Consider the following 21,693-nt stretch of genomic DNA (forward strand, 5'->3'; position numbering starts at 1 on the left):
ACGCACGAACGACAACATCCTTCACTTCATTTCGCACTCGCACCCTTAGAGTCTGCATGAAAGTCGCGGGAATTTCGGCCGATGAAGCTAAAGCGCATTCTTTCGGAATGTTGACTGCACTTACCGAGCTTTCTGAATCGGACCGCGAACTCGGACGACTTCTTCGTCCCGGGCACATTATGTCCACGTGTCTCTTGCCGCATTTTGAAAATTTCAATTTCGATCTACAATGCTTCTTTAAATGTCCGCTTTTCAAGCAACCGAAACAAACGCGCTTAATTTTTGCCGCTTCTTGTTTTTCCGATAGCGGCATTTTTGCCGCTTTGAAGCACTTTTCACTCATGTGGTTCGTTTTTTCACAAAAAACACACTTGTCCTCTTTCACTACCGAAGCAAGCAGATTCCGCGCACTCGGCAAGTTCTTTTCTGCTTTTCGCTCCCGTTCCGGTTTACCACCTATGTCGAATCCCTTTACGGCCATAGAGATTCTCAGTTCGTTTTGAACCTCGGATTCCAAGAATCTTATAAGTCCATCGAGTCGCGTTTTTGACACATTCGACGCCTTTCCAACGTTACCATTTTCAGCTGCACTGTTAGACCGCTGCCACACTCGTAATAAGTCTTCTGGTAACGAGGATTCAACCAACGGATAAAGCATAGCCGCACACTTATCTGTCGTAACGCCTAGAGTTTCTAACGCCCGAATATATGACTCGATTCTGTCATAAAGCGAAGCGAGGATCACTTTTTTCTTCGCTACGGCATTTTCCAGAACCAATTGCAATAGCTCTCTCACATACACCTCAATTTGCAAATCCTCGCGCCCGAAACGTTTTGTCAGACCTTCGATGGCTTTTTGATAGTTTTCCCCGACCGGAGGGTAACTATTCACTAGATCTGCTGCTCTGGATCCTGGTACCATTGACTGCATCAGATACTGGAACTTGTCCTCATCGCGTAGTCCAGTGTCCTCGTGAATCTTGCTGAAAAGACTCCAAAATTTCAGCCACTCACGAATATCTCCGCTGAATTTGGCCAGTTCCACTTTTGGAAGATTGCACCTCGCTCTGGACGTAGAATTTCCACTGCTGCTGACACTTTGAGCCTTTTCTTGAATCGAAGCCATCCTTTCTTCGAACATGCATCTCGCTGTCAAGAATTGGCTCTCGTACCTTAAGTTTTCCTCGGAAGTCTTTTCTAAATCTTCACCCTCAATATCTTCAGCGATGAACATTTCTTCTAGGATCTTCTTGGAAATTTCTTCAAGCTCCTGGTATCTTCTCTCTAGTCCTTCAAAGGCCGATTTAATCTCCACCGTACTTGATTTTTCTTGATCCATCAAGGCGTTCAGGGATCTGAGTGCCTTCGTGAAGGAGATGCGACTGATCGTCCTCTTCCTTTGATCCATTTTCGAACAAAAATTACCTCCGAATTCCTACACTAAGTCCTGTCACGGTCGCCAGATGTTGAATTTCGAAATAGGAATTTATAGGAATATTCGATCTCGGACAGGTAATTTTGTGGGTTGGTAAAAGAGAGATGAGCACTTTCACTACAGTCTAGATTTTTATTCACACACAAGAAATATACAGTTAAATCTATTTCAAAAAGGTACTCTCTCGTTTTCGTCGTAATGTGGAAGAGACCCTTTCTGTCCGAATCCGCTCATTTTATCCCTTCATCCCCACTCGTTTCTAAACTTTCTCGACTTTTCGGTACTGACAGAACCCCACCAACTCTGAGGTTCGCAAAGTTGTCAATAGGGGAGGCGTTGCCAGATTTAACAATGTGCATATCAACATGAAATAAGTACTTACGTGGTATGATAGGTTGATGAGTTGGGATTGAAAGTTATGGTTTTTTTTAAGAAGGAACAGTCCCTACGATCAGATTGGGGAACTGAAAAAAAAAAAACGTTTATTTAGCCTGTATGAATTCAAGAAGATGTGCTAAGCAATAATGAAAATACCGCATAATTTTCATACGTTAGTTTATTCTGTTATCAGCAGATCGAATGAATGTATCATGTCTATGTAGAATGAAATATTTCTTAGTCCAAATTTTCTCTTAATCCTGCGATATCTCCGAAATCATACATTATAGGGAAAAACTAAACCAAAAATCACCCCCTTCACTCCCTGTCGATTTACCACCTAATGAATAAGATGACAAAGTTTCAAAATCATATCTAATCATTTTATCACTTCCCCACTATTCAAATTCGACTATAATATTCATATCATAGGATACCCGGAAATGAAAAGAATTATTCTAAGTCCTAATTTTTTCTTCATCCTGCGATATCTCCGAAATCATGCATTTTAGGGAAAAACTAAATCAAAAATCACCCCCTTCACCCCCTGTCGATTTACCACCTAATGAATAAGATGACAAAGTTTCAAAATCATATCTAATCATTTTATCACCCCCCACTATTCTAATCCGACTATAATATTCATATCATACGATACCCAGAAGTGAATAAAATTGTTCTAACCACTGATTATTATTATTATTATTATTATTATTATAAATCGGTACAGAGTTGAGGCTTTGCCTATTAACTCAAAAATGTATTTAAATAAGAAATGCTGTCACAAAGAAACAAAAATTGAAAAAAAAAAAAAATTAACACACTATCACACACCCACAGCATTTTCTGAGGCCCACATGTCAAATCTGTTTTTAAAACTGTTCACACTAGGCGCACAAACAATCTCGGTCGGCAGTCTATTCCAAACTTCGAACACTCTGTTCGAAATGAAGTACTGCCTAGCGGTGGAGAAAAACCTCTCACGTGAGAGTTTGAACAAATGTCCTCTCAGGTTATTCTGGTTGAGCACAAAAATATGACTGAGGTCACAACCGAATAGACCACGTAACGATCTATAAGTTATTATAAGATCGCCTCTCAACCTCCTTAATGAGAACCTGCTGATATCCATGAGAGCCAACCTACTTTCATAGTCTGGACGCACAAAGCCGTATGGTATTCGGGTGGCCCTCCGCTGAACTGATTCCAAAAGATTTGCGTCTTTGATGAGCCAGGGATACCAGACAGGACCGGCGAACTCCAGGACTGGACGAATGTACGTTTTGTACAACTGCGCTGCAGTCATAGGATCGCAACCAGCGAAGGACTTCCCGAAAAGGTAAAGAAGCTTTCTTGCTCTGCTCGTGCAATGAGCTATATGCTGACTCCATGACAGATCCTCTGTCATAATCACGCCCAGATCGCTGTGAGCGGATACCTTCTCAATCTGCTGCCCCTCAATAAAGCAGGAAAGTCCTGGATTATTCTTTCCTAGATGTAATACCTTACACTTTTCAATATTTAGTGGAAGCAGCCAATCATTACACCACCTTGCCAGGGAGTCGAGATCTTCCTGTAGAACCGAATGGTGGGAAGTTGGACAGTTGAATAGCTTTGTGTCGTCCGCGTATGAACAACACTGCGATCTAACAGACGCCGGCAGATCCGAAATATAAATAAGAAACAGAATGGGCCCCAGAACTGAACCTTGAGGTACTCCACTTAAAACATCTCTCATGGTAGAACGAGTTGGGCCCACCCTGACCGAAAATTTCCTGTTGGAAAGGAAGCTCTCAATCCAAGCAACCACGTCGCCCCGAATACCTACATGTCTTAGTTTATGCAACAATCTCTTCAGAGGAACACGATCGAAGGCACGGGCGAAATCGAGGTAGATTACATCTACCGATTCACCAGCATCAACAGCCCTTGTCCACTCGTTGAGATTTTTGATTTTTTTTCTTCATCCTGTGATATCGCCGAAATCATGCATTTTAGGAAAAAATAAATCTAAAATCAACATCCCCCTCCCCCCGGATTTAACATCCACTAATAATTATTATTGTAACAAAGTTTCAAATCATATTATCTTCCCATTCTACCGTCTCTAAGATAAGATTAACAAAAAATAAATCTCGTCTTACTCACCTAGATATGTTTTTTTTTCACGATTTCGTAACAATAGAACGCAACTAATCGAAACCCTGCGAACGAATGAAGAATTGATACAATACTGGCTGTATTTATATTCTCTCAAGCTGCCCTTAGTTTGAACAATGAAAATGATACCTGTTTGAAGACGATTTTGACGCGAATTCATGAAAGAACGATCCATATAAATTCGATTTCCTATTTAATTTCGAATTAATTTCAGGTTGTGAGGTATCCTGGAGTAAATCACTGCTCCTTCACAACCATCCGGAAGGTATTTTAATTTTTTTATATTGATTTATTGACGTTTAATCGGAAAATACTGTTCATTAAAGCTCCAATATTGTAGTCATTGGTATGTGTATATGCGCTGACGGGGTACAAGGCTCACGATCTATCCATGACTCTTTCTTGTCCAGACCTGTCTGTAACTTGAACCCCGTCAGCGCATATACACATACCAATGACTACAATATTGGAGCTTTAATGAACAGTATTTTCCGATTAAACCTCAATAAATCAATATAAAAAAATTAAAATACCTTCCGGATGGTTGTGAAGGAGCAGTGATTTACTCCAGGATACCTCACAATCTGAAATTAATTCGAAATTAAATAGGAAATCGAATTTATATGGATCGTTCTTTCATGAATTCGCGTCAAAATCGTCTTCAAACAGGTATCATTTTCATTGTTCAAACTAAGGGCAGCTTGAGAGAATATAAATACAGCCAGTATTGTATCAATTCTTCATTCGTTCGCAGGGTTTCGATTAGTTGCGTTCTATTGTTACGAAATCGTGAAAAAAAAACATATCTAGGTGAGTAAGACGAGATTTATTTTTTGTTAATCTTATCTTAGAGACGGTAGAATGGGAAGATAATATGATTTGAAACTTTGTTACAATAATAATTATTAGTGGATGTTAAATCCGGGGGGAGGGGGATGTTGATTTTAGATTTATTTTTTCCTAAAATGCATGATTTCGGCGATATCACAGGATGAAGAAAAAATCAGTGGTTAGAACAATTTTATTCACTTCTGGGTATCGTATGATATGAATATTATAGTCGGATTAGAATAGTGGGGGGTGATAAAATGATTAGATATGATTTTGAAACTTTGTCATCTTATTCATTAGGTGGTAAATCGACAGGGGGTGAAGGGGGTGATTTTTGATTTAGTTTTTCCCTAAAATGCATGATTTCGGAGATATCGCAGGATGAAGAAAAAATTAGGACTTAGAATAATTCTTTTCATTTCCGGGTATCCTATGATATGAATATTATAGTCGAATTTGAATAGTGGGGAAGTGATAAAATGATTAGATATGATTTTGAAACTTTGTCATCTTATTCATTAGGTGGTAAATCGACAGGGAGTGAAGGGGGTGATTTTTGGTTTAGTTTTTCCCTATAATGTATGATTTCGGAGATATCGCAGGATTAAGAGAAAATTTGGACTAAGAAATATTTCATTCTACATAGACATGATACATTCATTCGATCTGCTGATAACAGAATAAACTAACGTATGAAAATTATGCGGTATTTTCATTATTGCTTAGCACATCTTCTTGAATTCATACAGGCTAAATAAACGTTTTTTTTTTTCAGTTCCCCAATCTGATCGTAGGGACTGTTCCTTCTTAAAAAAAACCATAACTTTCAATCCCAACTCATCAACCTATCATACCACGTAAGTACTTATTTCATGTTGATATGCAAATATTATAATGTATTATATCTTACCATATTATCAATTAAAATCGATCTTTCTATATGATAATAATCTAAACCTCAGACCTCTGTGTAGTGTCTTAGAATCCTGAGGGGCCGCCTGGCTATAAAACATTCAGATTATGTTCATATAGATTTCGATAGAGGTTCCGCTTATGCGGTATAAAAGGGTGGACGACGATTAACGAAAACACACTAGAGAACTCTTACGAGGGTCAAGTATCAGTATTGAGATGTCTGTAAGATCCATCTGAAAAGTGGGCTGTCATCTGCTATATACTAGGTATATATGTGTAAGTAGGAAAATTGTTGCATGCGATGGCTATTAAAGAACCGCCTGGTTGACCTCGATAGATTTATTGATAAAATGAAAATAGTAGGTATCTGTTATCCAGAAAAAAATCTTTAGATAAAATTATATCATCTCATAGATTTACGTAAGTCCAAGAAGCCGGAGAAGCCGTTGAATCTCTCATTATTTAACTATATAAATATTTATTATAGATGGCAGTTTATATGGAGATCTACCGAGTCCAAAGACTTCTCTGAGACCAATCTTCTTATCTCTGTGTTTTAATCACAAAATTGTTGCAAACAAATTAAATTGAAGACTTGAAGACTGATATGAATTATTGCATGTGAATGCTTGGGATATATGTTATCAATTAAAATATAAAATTATTAGTTTCAATATTTATCAGAAAAGCATGATTCATACATCCACTTTGTATCCGCCTATACCCTTTATAACAGCTGTCAGCTTAGCTGTCTGGAACTGTGTTGAAGCTGTCTGGAGCTGTGCTGAAGCTGTCAGCTTAGCTGCCTGGAGCTGTGTTGAAGCTGTCTGGAGCTGTGCTGAAGCTGTCTGCTTAGCTGTCTGTCCGAAGCTGTTTTAAAGCTGCCTGAAACTGTATTGTAGCTGACAGCTTAACTGTGTTGTGTACTCGCTTTATATTCACTTCGCATCCGCTTAATATCCGTTCTTGCGTAAGTTTTGTATCTTCGGTAATCTTCGGCTATTTTCGGAAATCTGCGGCTATCTTCGGAAATCTTCGGCTATTTTCGTGTGTTGTATCCGATTTTGAGAATATTTAAAATGTTGACATGGATATTTTGTTTCAGTTGTATCTAAAATGTTCAACATAGAGAATTGTCTTCGACTAATAAAGTCGTTAGTGGCTTTATTTATCACAACATCTGATAATGAGCATGCAAAAAAAGGTATAAAGGAATGTACGAGAGCAATAAGAAAACTGTATCGGGAATTGCCAGGTTGTACTTCAATTGGAGGAAAACAGCAACTCGAAGCTCAGATCCGTTCTATAAAATCATTGAAACAACAATTCAAACAACAACAACGAATTGGTGCAGGTCTGAGTAGACGAAAGGAAACTGCTTGGAACAGAGTCCATTGGAATGATTCATTATCAGCATTCGACTCGAGAATAAGAACTGGTGTGATTAGTAACCTGAAACATAAGGAGCCTAAGGCTTTTTTGATGGACTGTGAAGCTATATTTCGTCGAAGAATTCTGAATGCATTGAAGAAGGATGAAGCTGTTAAGGTCAATATGGTGTTTTGTGGAGAGTTTCAGATTATAACAGCCAATAAAATTCAAAAGGAATATAAATACTTCACAACATCCAATTCACCTATTTACCGAGATACGAATATTACTGAATGGTTCAATAGAAATGTCTTGATATCAATTCTCAAAGATCTTGAGGAATTCCAAGAACGTGATAGCGGATGGGCTCTGGTTAATGTTGTTAACCTAGGGGTGAATATAAACAAGTTCACACCCCAACTTGGAAGCTCATACATAGAACTTCCTCCTCAAATAAAACGGAAAGAGGCCTGTATCAATGTGAAAAACGACGATGATGCATGTTTTGCGTGGGCTGTGACTGCTGCATTACACCCTGTTGAGAAAAATCCGCAACGATTATCAAAATATCCTCATTATTCCAAAATTTTGAAGTTGAAAGGTATTCAATTTCCGATGACAATGAAACAGATACCCAACTTTGAAAAACAAAACCAGATATCCATTAATGTTTATATTCTGAAGAAGGAAAAGAAGAACTTCACTACATTGCCAACATACCTAACAAAAAATAAAATGAATAGACATATCAACTTACTCCTTATACAAGATCATTATTCAAACGATGATACTCCAGTGCGATACCATTATTTATTGATCAAAAATCTCTCTCGTCTGGTATCGAGTCAATTGAGCAAGGAAGAGCATAAGAAATTCTTATGTGATAGATGTCTACGATATTTCCGATCAGAAGAAAAACTGAAAAGTCATTCAGAGGATTGTGGAAAAATGAATGAAACAGCTATAAAGATGCCTGAGATAGGAAACAATACACTCAAGTTCAAAAATCATAAAAACAAGGAGAAGGTACCTTTTATTATTTATGCAGATCTGGAGAGCATACTAAAACCTACTAATAATAAAAACAACTATCAAGAACATAAAGCTGCAGCTGTAGGATACTATGTAAAGTGTTCATATGATGATTCTCTGAGTTTTTACCGTTCTTATCGCGGTCCCAATTGCATGAAATGGTTTGCAGATGAGATGAATAAATTTGCTGGAGACGTTGACTCAGTTTTCCTATGTCCCTACGATATCGATATGACGTCAAAACAGGAAGTCGAATTTCGGAAGGCAACTCACTGTCATATTTGTGAAGAAATGTTCAAACCTGAAGATAAAAAAGTAAGAGATCATAATCATCTCATCCCCGAAAAGAATTACCGTGGAGCAGCACATGAGGGATGTAATATAAATTATAAGGATAGTCACATGATTCCTGTAGTATTTCACAACCTAAGTGGATATGACGCTTATTTTCTGATACAAGATATTGTCACAAGAATGGAAGGGAAAATCGATTTGTTACCGATAACCAAGGAGAAATATATCAGTTTCACCAAACACTATGATGATTATCACATTAATTTCCGATTCATTGATAGTTTCCGATTCATGGCTTCTTCTTTAGACCAACTGGCGTCCTATTTAGAAGAGTTTCCGAACTTGAAAACACAATTTTCTGAGGAATCTGAAGAACATATCAGTCTTCTTACGAACAAAGGGGTAATGCCATATGATTATATCGATTCCCATGACCGATTCGATGAAACTTCTCTTCCACCTATTGAAGCATTCTATAACAAATTGGATGGTAGGCAATGTCCACGAAGAAGATATGAGAGAGCACAACTTGTGTGGAATAAATTCAAATGTCAGAATTTGGGCGAATACAGCGATCTCTACATGAAAACTGACATTCTATTGCTGGCTGACGTATTTGAACAATTTCGATCGAGCTGCCATTAGACTTATGGATTAGATCCTGCGCATTATTTTACTTTACCAGGATATACGTGGGATGCTATGTTGAAATATACAAAACAGGAATTAGAACTTCTCACAGATGTTGATATGTTTTTGTTTGTTGAAAGAGGAATTCGGGGCGGCCTTAGTCAAGTATGTGGTAAACGACGAGCACATGCGAACAACAAGTATATACCAAACTATGATTCAACTAAACCAGAAAATTACCTCATGTACTTTGATGTTAACAATCAATATGGATGGGCAATGTCACAATGTCTACCATACGGCGGTTTTACGTGGACCGATACAAATATAAATGTCTTGCAAATTCCTGATGATGCTTCGGAGGGTTATATTTTAGAAGTCGATCTCGAATATCCTAGAGAATTGCATGATGTGCACAAAGATCTTCCATTCTGTCCAGAACATTACAACTCTAAAACTCAAACACCTTGTTATGCATCTCATCAAAACGCTAAACTTATGGCCACATTACATCCAAAGAAGAAATATGTCATCCACTACAGAAATCTGAAGCAAGCATTGAAGAATGGATTGATTATAACAAAAATACATCGAGTGCTCAAGTTCAAGCAATCTACATGGCTCAAGTCTTACATCGACCTCAATACGGATCTGAGAAAGAATGCCAAAAATGAGTTCGAGAAGAATCTCTTTAAACTGATGAACAATGCTGTTTTTGGTAAGTTGTTATATCCATTCAAATTACATTTATATGATTTCCTATACAGATATCTACATATTATTTACTTTTGTTACAGGAAAAACGATGGAGAATATTCGGAAAAGGGTTAATGTCCACCTTCTGACAAAATGGAAAGGAAGATATGGGATGGAAACTTATATCTCCAAACCTGAATTCAAGAACTGTGTTATTTTCAATGAGAACTTGGTAGCTGTTGAAATGCAAAAGCTGCAGATCTATTTAAACAAGCCAATTTATGTGGGAATGAGTATCTTGGATTTGGCTAAAACTACTATTTATGACTTCCATTACCACTACATGAATGAAGCTTTCAGTGCTGGCTGTACCATCTTATATACTGATACCGATTCTCTTATTTATGAGGTCTCTGAAGATCCTTATAAAAGAATGAAACTTGACTGTTATGAAAAATTTGATACCTCAGATTATCCCAAGAATAATACTTACGGTATTCCTCAAGTTAATAAAAAGGTATTAGGAATGATGAAGGATGAAAACAATGGAATACCTATGACCGATTATGTTGGTCTCAGGTCTAAACTATATGCAGCGAAAACTTTTACGGATGATCTCAATATAAAAAAACAACAATGGGTGGAAGAAGAGTATGAAGCGGATGAAATTGAATCCATGTGTCGAAATTATGGTACCACTAAGAAAGCTAAGGGTATTAAAAAATCAATCGTTAAGAACAGAATATGTTTTGATGATTACATTGAATGTTTAGAAACATGGAAACATAAAATTATTTCCCAAAATTTAATTCAGGCGAAGGAACATCATGTGTATTCACTGACACAGGAAAAAATAGCTTTAAGTCCTGAGGATGATAAACGATGTTTGGTGACCGGAACATTCAACACTCTACCGTGGGGTCATTATTCACTCAATAAACGCAAGATTGAAGAATATGATGAACCTAGGAAGAAGATTTCAATGTTGGAAAAATTGTTGACTATATGATTTAAATTGTTTTTTCAGTGATCACTCTGTTTCAATCAAACAAATATCAATGTTACTGTGAATAAAATAAATGATTTTTCTTTCACAAGGTTTCAATTAATGACTCACCATTACCCTTTCACTCATGATTTGAAAAATAAAAATGAAAGCATTCAGCTGTTCTACATTATTTGACTAGCGACATATCTCCTCATTACCACCCTAAAAAGCATGACGTATCTCTAATACCAACGCTAAGGTACCTTCTATCTATCTTGTAACGCAAAAGTCCTGAGTTCGAATCCCGACGTTAGAAAAGTACGAAACAAAATCTCGAACTCGAACCCGCTCAACCTCACACCCCTCATCGTCAAACTCATCACCCTCTCCCCCACTCTCCTCTCACCCTCTCAGACCCGCCTACTGGATGACCTTGAACAGGACTTAGAAAAATTTTCGAAATTGACCGATTTCTGCAAAATCGACCTTAGATTTCCTTATGGGAATTTACATGTAAAAACTACACTTTTTGTGCTCGAACCGGTGTTGCCTATCTACTGTCCTCTTTCAACTCAAGTAAATTGCTGCTCGCTTCTATCATCTGTTCACTCCTTTCGATTCATCTGACTGAAGGGGCTTTTCAGGGCGGCGACATGTCCGATCGTGAATAGGGTTGCCTGACTCGTGTGTCGTTTTTTGACCTACTCTGTAGCGACAATTTGTGAGCAGGAAAAGGAACTCGTGGTCTCTCAATCAACATAACAATATTATTTTGGTGGAATCATCTGCCGAGGAAATTTGCCGGAATCCAGAAATGATTGGTTTAGCGATGTATAGTGCGAAATGAGCGATTACAAAAAGTGAAAATGTTTCCGAATATGTATCATAATTAAATTTTCTTTGTGTTTTTTTCTTGGGTTTGAGAAATATGGGATTATTCGTGAAATTTCTGCAATAAGGTGATTCCCTTGATATCTGGATTAAACTTCCTTCACATTTCTCTCTGAGGGGTTTGCTTCATTATGTGCCTCAAGCAATCAACCATATTATATTTCCCCGTAATGAAATTTCTACTCAAATTCAAATTGTTTCAAGGAACTTGCAGAATAATATTCAGTGGAACTCTGTGAATTGTCTTGCTTGGTAACGAGAATTATAATAATATCCATCATATCAGTTTTAATTTACATTCCTCAAAGTTGCGAGTTCGACTCCCAACAATGTTTCATTGAAAAATTCATATTACCATCTGGAATGTTTCGACAGCTCAATTTGAAAATTCTGTACTATCGTGAAGCATTTCAAGAATTTTCGGGTGAATTTTCTTTCGCTGTAGAGATGTGGAAAAGAAGTTATATTCAGTTTAAAAAAAAAAATTTTGTCACAGGAATTTTTCGAAAATTGTGTTCATTCAGAAAATTATACTCAATTTGGCAACTGAGAAAAAAATACGAACATGCAGTTTTCCCGCCATTCTGTAATTTTTTTTCGGATTTCTTCAACTTTTCTGAATTGAGCACCCAAAAATACTCACGATCTTTTTGAGCAAAAATCCTTTTCTTGTTGGTGAGGAGAAGATAGGGAAACGACAAGGCGAATTTATTCATGGACCGTTCAATTTTTCTCATAAAGGCCGGTTTTTGTGTATGTGTGCGTTTAATGCCAAAGCTCCGCGGCTCCCTAGTATAAGTATGAGCAGTGGTTACATTGAAAATAAAATTAGTTGCGTCCAGATAATTTTAACATTTTATTTTTTCTTAATATTCACGACTTTAATTTTATTCTCCTCATTATTTTTTCGCTCGGACTCTTTGCGAATATATTCTGAAGTAGGATTTTATAACCCTTTGAATTTTTTATTTTCGCTGTCCTCCTGCCACCTATCTGTCGTATCTAATTTCGTTTATCCACCCATCCGTATGCAGACTTCTTTATAAGATTCAAGTAGTTTTCAATCATCGTTTACCACATGGACGGCAATTATCTGCTTCTTAATTTTTTCTTTATTTTTTTTATATAGGGCTGAGTCTTATATCAAACTTGGTTTGCAATCGGTCGCTACTTCGAATACCAAATCAAAAAAGAATGAACGCATTAAAAATTAGGTACTTATAAATTTTTTTCCGACAAAATTCCAGTATTTTATGTTGTAAAAAATTTAGATAAATTATCACGAAATATGTTCCGGAAGACGTAGATTCAGAATCGGGAAAAAATATACTTATGTCTGTGTTTGTGTATATATGTGTGTGTACAATTCCATATTCAATGATGGAAAAAAGGTTTAGTATCAAGCTTTTCTCTGTTTTTGAGACGATTAAAGCTAATTAAGAGAAGCCAATAAATAATATACATTTCAGTTCTCTATTTAGAACTCACCTGAACTTGCGCTTGTTTTCGAACATTTCTACAACTGCCGGTGTAATATAGTCTTCTTACGAAAGACCATAAAAATTTTATACACCTGGTGAAGAGTTTACCGAAGTCTGTAAGTGCGAGTAGAAATATTGGTATACCAATCAGGGAATACACTATAGTTAAGGCACGTCCAGTCATCGTAGTTGGATAAATATGTCCATATCCTGTAGGGAAAAAGGTATTTAATTAATAATTAATAATATAATAATAATAATTAATTAATAGTAACAGTGAATTCTTGATGTCGAAAGAAACACTTTTTTCAGTTTGGGCATTAATGAAAATATATAGCCATTTCGAGTTTTCATAAAGAGGTATGCCACTCGTGGATATAGTGAACATACTATAGTCCATTCAAGAATGATTGACATCCCAGTAGGTCTCGAAAGTCTAGGCGCAGCTTAATATCTGGTCACCAAAGATCTTTAAAAATGTCTATACTTTCAATCACAGAACTAGAATATATTAATATAACCTAGAAAAGTATCTGAAAATAAAAAATATTCAAATTTGCAGCATATTAATCAGCATTCAAAATTGACACAATTATGTTTCCAATTTGTACGATTAAATTAGGAATATAAACAGCTGTACAAAATTCAAATTAGCGTCGGTAAGTTCATAGATTCACATATAACAGGTCTATAGATCAATGTTTATTCACAATACCAACCTGAATTCCGCAACACAAAATCTCAACTTATGGGCTATTACCAACTTAAATTCGATTTTACATAGCCACCCGAGATGTCAATCATTCTTGAATAGACTATATATGTTTGTCAAAGAATATCGTTGTTATCAGAGAGCACAAAGCTCCACTGATTCGAGAATCAGGTGAGTGAAAGTCAGATTTGATTCCCGATAAACGGAGATTTGGGTTTCACCAAACTCATTGTAACCAGTCCAGCCCTTGTGGTCGGACCTTTCGAAAACCAGAGCGGTCTAGAGCCTCTAGAATAACCGCGAAGGTACCTGAATGTTTCCGGCGCCTATATAAGCCCAGCGGAGGAGCAGGTAGGCAAGTACAAGTACAGTTACAGTGCAAGCAACTAGTGGAAATAAACAAGAGTGGAAATAAATAGTAGTGAAATAGTTAGTTTTTGAGTTATAAGTTCATTAAGTGTAAATAAATAATTTTAATCAGTAGGACGTTTTAATTTAGCGAAGAAAACGTTACATTGGTGTCAGGTGTGGGGTTCAACATCGCTCGAATTAAATAAATATTTTCGGTTATTTGTTCATGCCAGTGACCACAAGATTACAGAACGCAATGGAGACTCAAGCGGTAATGGACTTTTTGTGTAAGATGAACGAAAGAATGGAAGAAAATTCCCGAAAATTGAATGAGAAAATGGACGAGAACTCTTGTAAGTGAAATGAGAAAATGGACGAGAACTCTTGTAAGTTGAACGAACAAATGGTCCAAATGGAAGAAAATTCTCGAAAATTGAATGAGAAAATGAACCAGATTAAGGAAAATTGTAATGATGTGGTGAGTCAACTTACAGATAAATTGGATGAGAAACTGGAAACCATAAATGAAAAATTCGATAAAGTGGACGAGAGATTCGATATAGTCAGTGGAAAATTTGACGAGGTTGATGAAAAGTTTGACAAGGTTAACGGAAAGTTGGAAGAAATGGCAGGAATAATTGAACATCATGCCAAATTGATAGATTCCTTGAAAAGAATGTCAAACAGAACAGATATTCTGGCTTCAACACCCTACAGCACAGCGAAAGCGGAAAATGATGGCGAAGGTAGTAGAATGAAGATCAAGCCTCCAACTTTTGATGGAAAAATACCCTGGTCGACATATCAAAAACAGTTTGAAGCTGCTGCGCTGGCGAACATCTGGAACGATAACGAAAAAGCCACGGCATTAATAATAGCTCTACGAGGAGAGGCACTCAACATTCTGCAAACGATTCCGGAGAGTCAACAAGCCTGTTACGAAGTTCTTATATCGAAACTTCAGATGAGATATGGCGATGCTCATCTACAACAAGTTTACCATGCACAAATAAAGAACCGAGTGCAGAAAACAGGGGAAAATCTCCAGGAGTTTGAAGCTGATGTGGCGAGATTAGTCAGGCTGGGTTATCCATCTGCTCCAGATAGCTTCCTGGAACAGCTATCAATCCACACATTTGTGGATGGGATAAAGGATAGTGAAATACAACAAGCCCTGAAACCTAGAACCGTAGATGATGCTTAAGCCCAGGCTTTGGAAATCGAAGCAGCGAAGCAAGCGTCGAATAGGGGACACTTTCGTGTTCGACAAGAGCAAGAAACAGATCGATCTGTTGAGGAGATTGTCAGAGAAAAAGTCCGCAGAATATTGCTTGCTAGGAAAAAGGATGCTGTGTGCTGGAACTGCAACAAAAGAAGGCGTTTCAAGCAAAATCGTCCAGAATTTGAAAGGGCTACAGCTAGGAAAATAAAAGGAGTCGCTGTGGTAGACAATTAGAGAGTTGAAGTGCAGCCATGAACGTAAACGTTAACGTTATAATTGACATCTACGCATGCTCATTCCGTCCGTTTTTAACGTTAACGTTAGCGTCAGCTTTACGGCCTACGTAAACTAGCGGTCTCCCACGTATACCTTAAACATCGACGTACGTTAACCGAACGTTAAACGAGTAGCACCGATGACTTGCGAATGGCCGAATTTTGATTGTTGAATGCAATTCTCGATAACCTCAAACTGTCATTGTTTACATTTCCTGTGTATTTTCTCATAATGGACGAAAATTATAGGAAATCAGCAGTGATTTGAAAGTTATCAAAAGGATTAAGTTAAATTACTGTGTTATCAGATTACATTCAGTACATAAGGAAATGGCTGAAACTACACTGCAATTCTCATGTCTCTTAACACATGAATATTTCATTGATAATAAAATACTTTCAAGTTGAAAATTCTCTTTATTATGCATATAATCATTAGAACATCAATATTTCAAATATTATTCCAGCTGTCGAGGCTCAATATTATAGATATTAGATAAAAGAGAGTTCCAGCAAAATAAAATCAAAATCCAAATTGATAGGTTATGTTTAACGTCTGACGTTTCATGATGGCAGCACTTCAACTCAAATTTCATTACAACACGTAAACGTTATATTTGACGTTATTTGTCACGTTAACGTTTACGTTCAGGCTAACGTTCTGTGCGCACTTCAACTCCCTAATGGCTCGACCAAAACCATTGAGTGTCCCCAGAATTCCAGCCATTGTTCGCGTCTGGAAGAAAAGATCGATTTAAGGCGGACCACCGTAATCGAAGACGACTGGCTACCTGAAGAAATTCAAAGAGCACAAGAAGAAGATAACGACTTGAAAGTAATCCTGAGTTGGAAGAAGAGCGGTAGACGACCTACTTGGGAAGAAGTATCCAGACTGAGCCAGAATATAACGTCGTAACAATGGGAAACGCTGAAGATTGATGGAGGTCTTCTGAAACGTTGCTGGGAAAATGAAGATGGAACTGAGCAGAGACTTCAGTTGATTGTGCCGAAGAGCCGTGTGACAGACATTCTGACCAGACTACATAACGGAACTTCAGGTGGACATTTCGGGATAACCAAGACATTGGAAAAAGTCAGGCAGCGATTTTATTGGCCAAATTGTAAGAGGGACGATAAAGATTGGTGTAGAAGATGCAAGGTTTGCGCTGCTGCTAACGGACCTTATGGTAGAGGAAAAGCACCAATGAAGCAATATAACCTCGGATCTCCCATGGAACGAGTAGCTATCGACATCGCTGGCCCCTTTCCCGAAACAGACCATGGAAACAAGTACATTTTGGTAGCCATGGACTATTTCACGAAATGGGTGGAAGCCTACGGTATTCCTAATCAAGAGGCAAGTACGGTAGCTGATAAATTGGTCAGAGAATTCTTCTGCAGATTTGGAATACCTCTGGAGCTGCATTGTGATCAAGGCCGAAATTTTGAATCGAAGTTATTCCAAGAAGTATGCAGCAAATTGGGATTCACAAAACAAGGACTACACCTCTTCATCCACAATCAGACGGCATGGTCGAACGAATGAATCGGACCATGGGAAAACATCTAGCCAAAGTAGTTTCTGATCACCAGCGGGATTGGGATGAATATTTACATCTATTCACCATGGCGATGTGACGAGGCAGATTTTACCCCGCCACGAGAAGGAAATTTCTTCACCGATACTTTCATGATAGGACCTGACTATCGAAGTATTTCGGAAGAAAACCGTTAAATTATCATAGGGGGGATTTACCGATTGATTTCATGTCATTGTTTTCCACCGACCAGTCCCATATTTGTAGCGGAGACCGAATATATCTTGTCTCAGAATTCATATATTTTAGAATTCTTTCCGTTGAACCGTACTTTTTCTGACTCGAAAAAGGTCTTTCAACTTGTTCCGTTTTACCTTCTCTTCAATTGTTTCTGTCTCTTTCCGAGCCCGTTGATTTACCGAACTTATCCAATGGGGGACTGAGTTACCCATGGTGGGGACAATTTTCCGGGGTACCTACTTCTTCGAGTTCCGGCGCTGAAGGTCAAGATCAGTATGAATCTTTGATGAGAGGTGAACGAGTGAAGTGTGTGGAAAGTTAAACCGTACTTACAAGACAAAAGGAAATCTAAGGCAAGTGATTCTTGAAATTATCACCGCTTCATTGCACCTTTATGGAATAATATTCTCTGTAGACTTTTGCTTGGCTGAAAACCGTGAGCTAACCATTTCCTGCTGTATATAGTGCTTTCCGTTACCGTAGGGTGGCATTTGGGTCCCAGGAGGACGTTGGCCCCTGGGCCAACGTCCTCCTGTCCTGACTTTTCCGATTCTTGAATATTTGACCGTTTCATCCCGATTTCCAACCGTTATAGGTTATAGTTATAGGTTAGATTCGCCGAGCATAGAGTTGGGATTCCATAACCGTCAAATACCCTCACCGCCGGACTCTGTGGCCGCTGTTTGACAGTCAGCCATCTTGAGGTCACCGAGAGAGAGAGAGAGACCGAAGGACACCGGATCATATACTTCATTCACTTTTATTTTAGCAGTCGGTTGGCCATGAAAATTTGACACATTTCACTCTGTATAGTATGAAAATGTGGGGTTATGAAGCTTGTCAAAACATTTTTATGTTTTAAATCAACGCTATGTTGCCCGTTCTACGTAAAAGTTTCTGTTATTACGTATTTTATTACAATGTCGAATATCTTCGGAAAATATGTGACGAACATAATTGAAGTTTATACAAACTGATTGTAAGCATACCAAATCCAGTTATTTGCATGGAAAATACAAGAGATCAGTATATCATAATATGCACTAGCTTGAGGAGAGTTGAGTGGCTCAGAGGAAAAGTGATCTAACTACAATTAAGTGAAATGTTAGAAATGAAGGTTTTACGTTTCAATTGATTGAAAAACCGCATTGATAGGTATGGAAAATTTTGTTGAGAGGAAAAATATTAAATGGGTATAACTCGGTCAAAACGACGATTTGACTCATACCACTCATAAGAAGAATAATATGCAATCTTTGGTACCCAAATATCGATATAACACAAAAATCGGAATTTGTGACTTATACCACTTTTCCTCTGACCGGCTCAGTTAATGTTCGTTATCTTCTTTGGCTTACATCATTTGTAGATTTCAAAAATATTAACCCGAAGATGAAATGCATATGATGCAGTGGTCGGGTATCTCCCGAAGGAATCAACAGATAATTACAAGAATATTAAATTCTTCAAAAAAAATCATCTTGCATCAATTTAAGTGAAAGGAATTGAGGGAAGTTTCAAGTTAAGATGAACTTCACCTTTGAACAAAAATTTCAGATGAATAAACAAGTAACAGGGTAACTTGCGCGTATTTGTGGCTATTCATTTTAATACATTGATGTAATAATAATACACTGATCGACAAAATTATAGCTTCGTTCTCCCACCTAAGGAAAATATATATATTTTTAATCTTCGTAGCCAAGGTATAAACGCACGATAAATAAAAAGTGGAAGTTAGTTCTTGTTGTTTATTAATAATTATATTCATGATTTTTAACAAAAACAATGCATTATAATATTTGCAATGGTGTAAAAGATTCCGATCGCTTAGATCTTTTGTCTTTTCTGCTGTAGGACGACTCCAGTATTTCTCTAACGATGGACCAACAATAATCAGCAAGCATAGAGGGTTCCCCTTTGCCTTGGTAGCGTTTTTCGAATGCGCGATGTCTTGATGGAATCGCTCTCCATTCTCGTCACTTACGGCTCCCATATTTTGTGGAAAGAAATTAATATGTGATTGCAAAAAGTGTATTTTTAAGCCCGTTTGCAACAGCCGAGAATTTTCTAGAGAATTTGCTCGAAAATTCATGCGCCGTGAATTATATACCGTTGCATACGCATTTTCGGTAGAATTCTCTGTTCAGTTGCATACAAAATAATCTCTGCCGTTTTCTTGCGAGAATTTTGTAGAGAATTCTCCAGAGAATTCTCGGCTGTTGCAAACAGGCTTTAAGGACATGTTGCATCCCATTTTTTGATGAGCCTGTAACATCGTTTTGACGATATTTACATATTGCGGAGATTTGTGATTGCCAAGAAAATTTTTGGTCACTTCTACAAAGGACAACCAGGCTTCTTTTTCAAAGTCATTCAATGCTGTAAGAAACTGAACTTGTTTCAATAGTTTGTTTATTTTATAAAGTATCGTAAGGTACAGAGAAGTGCGAACATGGACAATTCACGCATGTCTTTTATTTTGATAACGGGAGCTAAACAAACGTGAGTACTATTATTTTTGTAATAAGGTGAGGGATACCTAACAAAAAAAATATAAATCTCTTAGGTGGGAGAACCCTTGTTGAATAGTGTAATTAGGAATTTATTAGTACCTTAAGGCATTTACATTGTATAGGACAAGTCAAATAAAAAATAGAAAAATCCATTTTAGGGAACCCATTCTCCGATGACATTTATCGAAAATCCTGTAGTAAACTTTTCGCATTAATTCACTCAAACATAAAATTCTCAAATGCCACCACTTTTTTGGGTCTCCCAATAGAAGGAAATTCTTAATCATCCTCTTCATTCACAATCTTTCTGATTGTGGAAATATCCAGCTGAAATATAAGTCGTTTAGATTCAGATGAAACATTATATACATTTTCTCACATTGAATATGTTCGCTACCGTCTGACGTATTGTGGATTTTAGAATATCAGGGTATAACTATTTGAATGAGCGGACCTGAATTCTAAATAGCACTTCCCGAAACCCTGTCTCTTTTTTCAATCACTTTCGGCATTTTCGTTTCGTAATAAAAATTGATATTAGTTGCGGCAACGGCGTTATGACATTAACGACATTTCATGAGTGCCAACCTAACTTCGTTCTAGTTACAAAAACTTGAGAAAATTATTTCATGGCCAACCGACTGGTAAAATAAATTTGAATGAAGTATAGACAAACCACCGAGACAGAGATAGAGGGCGTACCCCGGTGAACTGGTGCTTTTAAATTTCGACTTGACTGAATTCCGTTTATTTTTTTTTGAAAACCGTTCGTACTTTTCATTCAATTGTGGCTTGCCTTAGTTGAAATATTTTTCCGAAACCGTGCATGTTTCTTTACTCTTAGTTTAATTGAGACTTGACTTACTTCCGTATATTTTTCCGAAACCGTGCATGTTTCTTTGCACTTAGTTTAATTGAGACTTGACTTACTTCCGTATATTTCTCCGAAACCGTGCGTATTTCTTCACACTTCGTTCAATTGGGACTTGACTTACTTCCGTAAATTTTTCCGAAACCGTTCATTTTCCTGAAGTGAAATTTTGCCAGCCGTCCTGCGCCGACCAGACCCAGCCGCTGACGTCCACGATTTAGTGTACCTGTATATTTTCTTTTTGTGTACAGTTCATTTTAATAGAAATAAATAGTTGAATATTTATTTTTGTTGCCAATTATTTTGCCAGTGGGAGTCTATTTCTTAAATCAGTTTCATCTAAGAGTTTAGTTAGAAGAGGTAAGTACTCTTTCTGACGCCTAAAGACCGTTGAAAAGCGGACACTTAGAAGACGCTACCGCCTTAGTCTTCATCGATACCCTTCTCCACTGATACTCAAGTCTACCCGGGCTCTCCAATTCTTTGGGGATTCTGTGAGAGACGTGGGGTTTGACTGATTGCCCCACTGGCGCCCGAGCAACCGTAAGGAGCGGCCAGAGTACGAAAATTCTGTCACAGCATATAGATCTTCGGTTCAAGAATCTAATAAGGCAACTCCATCCAGTATAATGTTCGGCCGAGAAATAAGGCTGCCTTGCGACCTAGAGTTTGGATGTAAGCCTGGAGAAGACGTAGCTGGGGAGGACTACGTTAGTAAATTGAGGAACAAGCTGGATTACATTCATGACAAGGTAAATAATCAAGAGGATAAATGATGTAGTTTACCGGATAAGGAAGCTCCCCAGAGGAAAACCAAAGGTTGTCCATTTCAATCGATTAGCCCCGTACGCGCAGGACAAAGAAGA

At 37.6% G+C, this 21,693-nt stretch overlaps 1 protein-coding gene across 4 annotated transcripts in view; it reads right to left on the minus strand.

The window, feature by feature from the left end:
* The window catches only part of LOC123314378 (potassium channel subfamily K member 1), a 226,301-nt gene that overhangs the window by 25,259 nt on the left and 179,349 nt on the right, over positions 1 to 21,693 (minus strand). For all 4 annotated transcript variants that reach the window (XM_044899647.1, XM_044899648.1, XM_044899649.1 and 1 more), the window contains one exon: positions 13,110 to 13,312. In XM_044899647.1, the coding sequence (XP_044755582.1) occupies positions 13,110 to 13,312 (203 nt within the window). The remainder of the gene's footprint in view (positions 1 to 13,109; positions 13,313 to 21,693) is intronic.

This window comes from Coccinella septempunctata, chromosome 5 (assembly GCF_907165205.1).
Source record: "Coccinella septempunctata chromosome 5, icCocSept1.1, whole genome shotgun sequence".
NCBI classification, from domain to species: Eukaryota; Metazoa; Arthropoda; class Insecta; order Coleoptera; family Coccinellidae; genus Coccinella; species Coccinella septempunctata.